Below are 6,786 nucleotides of genomic sequence, written 5' to 3'. Positions count from 1 at the left end.
CGTAAAACGAAATAACCCATGCAAACTCGTGTATGGGGTCCACGACACTGGAAGTCGTGTTCCCCATCCACGATTTCAGTGAGGAGAGAGAAAATTAAAGGGAACTCGTGGCTCAGGTCCACGACTTTCCCCTGGAGTCATGCCTGTCATCCACGACTATGCCAAAGTCGTGGACCCTATCCACGACTTTCAGAAAAATACCCCAATCCCGTAATTATTTGAAAAGGTACCCCAAAGCTGGGATAGTGTAGTTTGACTACACTATCCCGGTAATTTTTCCCCTTGGCTCTTGTTCTCTTGTGTAGGGTGAGAGTTTATGAATGAGTCCCTCTACTTACTTACTCTAAGGAATAAAGATTTGTTTTCTCATAATCTTGTTTTATATACTTTCTTCCAATAAAAACATGTCAGTTAAAAATACAATTTAAATTTTAAATTTTTATTATCATTTAACAAGATGGTGTATGAGATAGAGTTTAGAATAATAGATTTATCATACTATTGACAACTTAGTCATATATCTTGTTATTGTAGTTCTTTTTCACTTGTCATATTGCATACCTAATACCTATGAAGCACGGATACTGATACGTGTGTCGGGTACGATACGTATTCGATACGTTAATACACATTTTCTTCAAAATACAGGATACGATATGTTCAGGGATACATGTATAAAATAATATTTTTCTAAAAACACATAAAATATGATAAAATTATAAGTGTAAATCAAAATATCCAAAGTAAAAAATATAATGGAAATTTAAAATCATGCTTCCATAACAAATCTATCTTATCCTATTTTAATGAAAACGAATCTATCCTAAAATCATTGCCCTCCATAACAAATATATCTTATCATATTTTAATGAAAATGAATCTATTTTATCCTGTTTTATTATAAACGAATCTATTTTATCTTGTTTTATTGGAAATAAATCTATCTTATCTTGTTCTATTGAAAACAAATCTATATATCCTATATTTTACTGAAAACGAATCCATATATCCTATATTTTATTGAAAACGAATCGGATACGTGTCTTAATATTTATTTATTTTATTTTTTTAATTTTTGGATACTCTATGGATACGTATCATTCGCGAATCTGAGTGTATCCGTGTCGGATACGTGTCGGACACCGACACGTGGGGTGTTTGACGAATCCGTGCTTCATAGCCTAATACCATTATTTTATTCTTCATTCGATCTAAGGGTGGAAACAGGCCAGGCCAGGCCAGGCTTTGCCTTAAACAGGCCCAGCCTATATAGTATGTAGGAGCCTGGGCCTGGCCTGTTAGCCTGATTAAAAAAAAATAGGCCTGACCTGTTTAAAAGTCTGGTCTGACCTGTTAGTCTGTTTAAAAGCTTGTTTTACTCTATCATCTTGAAATAGGTCATCATATCTACATTTAGATAGGTTAATATTCCTACTTTTAATTAGACTCTTCTAACCCTAACAATTAAATTATATTTTTTATATTAATATTACATATGTATAATAATATTACTTATATTAAAATTGTATAATATGAATATATTACATAATATAATTAAATAGGTCGGTCTGTTAGGCTTAATAGACATTTTGGATGGCCTACAGCCTGGCCTATTTAACTAAATAGGCTTTTCAAAAAGCCTGTGCCTGACCTGTTTACGAAGAAAGCCTGGCCTGGCCTGTTATAGGCCAGGTAATAGGCCGCTGGTAGGCAGCCTGGCCTGTTTCCACCCTTAATTCGATCCAATAACTCAAATCCTAGCCTCTTCTCCTTTTTAATACCTCTCTTCCATTAATTCATTCCTAAGCCTCCATTATTCCACACTATATTTAAATTTTGAATTAGACATTATCATTTTGCTAACTTTGGTTATAATATCCACACACAATTGTTACGTAATCCCGAAGTTGTGTCGTTTTTCTGTTTATTTTTATGTAGGACGCACGATTTTTTCCCAATTTCATGAATTATGTCTAGAAGTTGAAAATTTTTCTGGTGCAATTTGTACTTGATCTCCTTTTATAATGCCTATTACGTTAGTTCAATAGTTTTTTTCCCTTACTTTATTAAACTAAATTCTATTCTTTAATTGTTCAGCTATAAATTTTGCAAGAATATTCGGGTATACTGTTCGCAATCCTAATTTGAGTGATTTTTGTTAAAATAGTTGAGTTTTTGTTAGTCGGTTAGTTAATTTGGTTAGGGTAGTTAGTGTTTTCTTCCCTTTATATAGATGATTCAATGTAACTTTGAAATTCAATTCAATAACATTTTCTTATTCTTTCTTGTTCATCAAGAGTCTCTCTTATCCATGCCTACTATCATTTCAACATGGTATCAGAGCTAATTATTTCTCTTTGATTAATAGCTTCCGCTTATCATACTTCCTTTCCAAGATTCATCAAAAGTTCAACAAAGAATCATCAAGAATCTAACCAAAAAGTATTATGCCTTTCTTGCATCTGAATCTATCATCAAGCAAATTTATGTCTTCTGAGCTTTGGTTTAAACAAGTTGTGCAATTGTTGAGAATCATAACTTCCAGAACGTACGACGTAGTCTCAAGTTCTTTGTCTCCTTATTGAAGAAAAAAAAAAGGAATTGAGGCAGCATTTTCAATGGCATGTTCACAACAATATTTGTTTCTTTCAGTTACATTCTTTCAACAAGAATCTACACATTCTTTCATCTATTACCCCTAATTATTTCTCATTTCTTTATTACTCTAGTTTCTCTACCTCTCTTTCTCTCTCATTAAACACACAACATTATAGTGTGTAATTTTTTCCTCATTGAAGCAACATATAAGGATCAAGATTAAGTTCCATCTCATTTCTCTCTTTCATCCGTTATGATATGTTTGCTTATGTTAAATAGATGGTTAAACATCGGATGAAATTGCTTATGCCAAATGGTGGTTAAGCGTTAGTATTGCTTCACGTTTAGATTTCAAGACTGAGAGATGAAGATTCACTCACCAGCAAGATGAGGTATTAGAGTATATCATCGTATTCAACACAATTATTTCAAGTTTGGAATGCTTGATACATTCCAGCTTGCAGGGAACGTTAAAATAGTTGAGTTTTTGTTAGTCGGTTAGTTAATTTGGTTAGGGTAGTTAGTGTTTTCTTCTCTTTATATAGATGATTCAATGTAACTTTGAAATTCAATTCAATAACATTTTCTTATTCTTTCTTGTTCATCAAGAATCTCTCTTATCTATGCCTACTACCATTTCAACAATTTTTTGTTAAAGTACTATTGGATCCTAATTGAATTTATGTATATGCAGATAAAGTGACATACTCATCAATAATATCAAAATGGCTTAGTGGTCATTCAAGTTAAAGATAAAACTCACTACTAATATCAAACTCTTACTCCAAACATCTTTTAATTCAATTGAAGAGATTATTATTACAACATTCATCCACTTCTCTTTTTATTTTTCATTGTACAATGGTACTCATAGAGACCTTACTAGAAGAAGAAGAAGAGAAAGTGAAAAAACTAGAAAGCGTCAAAGCTCATTTCTAAAAATTTGCTTTATGAATTGAGCTAAGACTCAAACACATAACCATCAACTTTACTATGCATATAATTGTACCGAAAGACGAGGAGTAAGGATAACCTCTAGTGGAGTTGCCTTAGGAATAGTTAATCCCGGACTTTCAGTCATATCAACTGGTTGATTTAAAGGAGTTGCAAATTCAAATGCATGAAGCAAACGAGCAAGTGTTAAGTGTAGAACTTGAAGAGCAAATGACATGCCAGGACAAGACCTTCTACCAGACCCAAAAGGAATAAGTTCAAAGTTTTTGCCTTTGACATCAATTGCATCATGGCTTGTAAGAAATCTTTCAGGTATAAAAGCAGAAGGGTCTTTCCAAATGCTTGGATCCCTTTGTATTTTCCATATGTTAACAACCAAGCGGGTCCCAGCAGGGACATGAAAACCTGCAACATTACAATCTTCTTGGGCTTCTCTTGGTCCTAGGAGGGGTCCTGCTGGGTATAAACGAAGAGTTTCTTTTATAATGGCTTGAAGATATGTAAGGTGTTTAATGTCTGACTCCTCAACTTGCCTTTTGATGCCAACATGAAGGTCCAATTCTTCTTGAGCCTTTTTTAATGCATGTTTATTGTTTAGGAGTAAAGAAATGGCCCAAGCAAGTGTACCTGCTGAGGTATCACTTCCACCAAGTATAATAGCCTGCATAATGTTTATAGAAATTGGTCTAAGAAACTAAACTATATATAAGGGCTCAAGTAAAGGGTGCATAATAGCAGAAATTTTGGTGTAGAGTAATGGGATAGCTGACAATATCATTGATGCAGGATATGATTTGTGACGGAAAATATAATATACGAACTTATAACCTCAAATCTTCCACCTTATAAGCCTTGATACATGACCACTTGGGCTATGGCCCATGGATCTTTTTGATGAATTATGATTAGAAAGAAAATATAATGTTTAATTATTTAAATCAATCTACCAATCAGAATTCATCAGTCATTTGCCAACAACATAAGATGTCTTATATTATGTAGTATATGATTAATCGCTGCAAGTATAAGTTAGGTTCTGTCTTATATGACTTACCAGACAAGTAGATTTGATGCTTGTATCCGAATCATGTTGAAAATTTGAAAGTTGACCCTCCTCCTGAAGTGATAACATCACATCAATGAAGTCTTGATCTCCATCTGGCTTAACCTCACCACTAACTCTTTGTTTGCGATGCTCCTTTAGCCACCCTTCAAGTATTGCATCTAACTCTTTAGCTGTTTTCTTCATTGCTTTCTCATGCCCTTGCAAATCAAACCAACGCAAAAATGGAACAGCATCAGCAATCACAAAAATACCAATCAAATGAAAAAACTGATTAATCGCTTTCTGGCATCGCCTTGCTTCATCAGCATCATCATCATTAGCTGATGCACCAAAATAACGCTTCCCTGCTACCATTCTAACCACCATGTTCAAAGTCAAATCCTCTAACCAACGATTCAGTTCAACAACTGCAGATGAAGATTGAGATTTATTATACAAGTCCCTTATACCCATATTGATTTCAGATATTCTAACATCCTTAAGCATTTCCAGCCTCCGATTTGAAAGAAGTTCAAGAGTTGCAATCTTTCTCATCTTACGCCAAAAGGGACTATAAGGTGCAAAACCAAACACAGCATAGTTATAACCCATGTGTTTGGCTGCAACTGTTGTGGGTCGTGAAGCAAGTGCTTTGTCATTAGTTGTGAAACATTCTTTTGCAACTTCCCAACTACTAACCACAAAGGCTCTACGAGTACCTAGCCATATGTTAAAAGCTGGTCCATATTGATCAGCCATTGTTCCAAGTGTTCTATACAGAAGTTGATCATCACTTCCTAGAAGGTGAAGGTGACCTATAATTGGCCATGCACCAGCTGGAACTGGTGCCTCTTTATTTTTACTATTACCTCTCTTTTTCACATAACCATACAAGAGAAATAGCAAAGATAATAAAAAGGTGGTAACAATAGTTAATTGCAAAGAAAGACTCATGGTTGAGAAGATATTGCATAAAGTGGAGATGGTGCTCTATGAATTTATAAGTCAAATTGGACTGAATTTAATAGCATGAAGCATGCCTAATGTTAGAAAATGGTTTCAGTATAAGCAGTCATTATCTTAGAAAGTTAAGGTTTCTATAATTAATTGCAAATTAATGGTAGCATGCATGACTATTGTGTACTAAGTTGTTGATACATAATTTGTATTCTCAAACTCTAATAAGTATTAGGTGAGAACCTGGGAAGTCAAAGCATTTCACCCATTACCAACCACTATCACCACAAAGAGCCATTGTTCAGGCCACTCCATCTTATCTCATCTATACATAATCTAATTGCTACTATATATATATATATATATATAAAAGATCCACTTATTTTAATGATTTTTAAGTTTTTTTTAATTTAAACCAAACACAACACTTTTGACACTTGGATGTTTGGTTTGGATTCTTTGTTGATAGAAACTTTTTTTAAACTTAGTTCATAAAGAAAAGCTTTGTTTATAAAAATTATAAACAAAGAAAAAGAAGTAAAAAGTATTGTGTTCAAAAAGATGGATTAATTTATTTTCTCCCTATAATCTCACATATTACACTTATATTTTTTAATCAAAATCTAATAACACAATCTACACGAGTTGCATAACTACTATAAAAAACTTGGGGAAACATGAATGACCTGCTTTGATTGGCTGATATGATCATATTCATTATTTCTATTTAACTATTATTCTCAAACGTAACCTAATTACTCTTTTATTAATTATACTTTTATCCTCATTATTATGGAGAAAGAATAAATAATTAATGAAATAATAGTTGAGAATTATTTGGTAGAAAAAATTAATAATTTTGTTAAAAACAAAATAATTCAACTATTATCATAATTTGTATAAATCAATATACGACAACATTTACAAAGCAAGAGAAGAATTAATAATTTAGAAATATTATTACATAAAACTACTTTTCTAATTACAGACTTAAAAAACTTGTATTAAAATAATGACAACATGGAAACACATCTGCTGTCCTACAAATTGTACTATTGTATGTATCATCAACCTATGATTGGTTGGAAAAATGTTTTTCAAGTTAAAAAATTAATAATTAATCATTTTCTGACCAATCATATCTTATGGTACATACAATGTCACAATTTGTGGGACATGTACCCGACATACACTAGGTATTGATATACTATTAATATGATTAATAAGCATAG

The 6,786-nt window shown here is 32.7% G+C and overlaps 1 protein-coding gene across 1 annotated transcript; it reads right to left on the bottom strand.

Annotated features, from left to right (window-relative positions):
* LOC109343928 (cytochrome P450 82C4-like) lies at positions 3,510 to 5,648 on the bottom strand. Its single transcript, XM_019582454.1, has 2 exons — positions 4,607 to 5,648; positions 3,510 to 4,213 (listed from the first exon to the last, which is right to left on the bottom strand). The coding sequence occupies exons 1-2, from the start codon at positions 5,549 to 5,551 to the stop codon at positions 3,590 to 3,592; spliced, it is 1,569 nt and encodes a 522-aa protein (XP_019437999.1). The 5' UTR covers positions 5,552 to 5,648; the 3' UTR covers positions 3,510 to 3,589.

This window comes from Lupinus angustifolius, chromosome LG03, assembly GCF_001865875.1.
Source record: "Lupinus angustifolius cultivar Tanjil chromosome LG03, LupAngTanjil_v1.0, whole genome shotgun sequence".
Taxonomy (NCBI): domain Eukaryota; kingdom Viridiplantae; phylum Streptophyta; class Magnoliopsida; order Fabales; family Fabaceae; genus Lupinus; species Lupinus angustifolius.
Note: the sequence above shows the minus strand (reverse complement) of the source record. Positions and strands in the feature narration are given on the sequence as shown.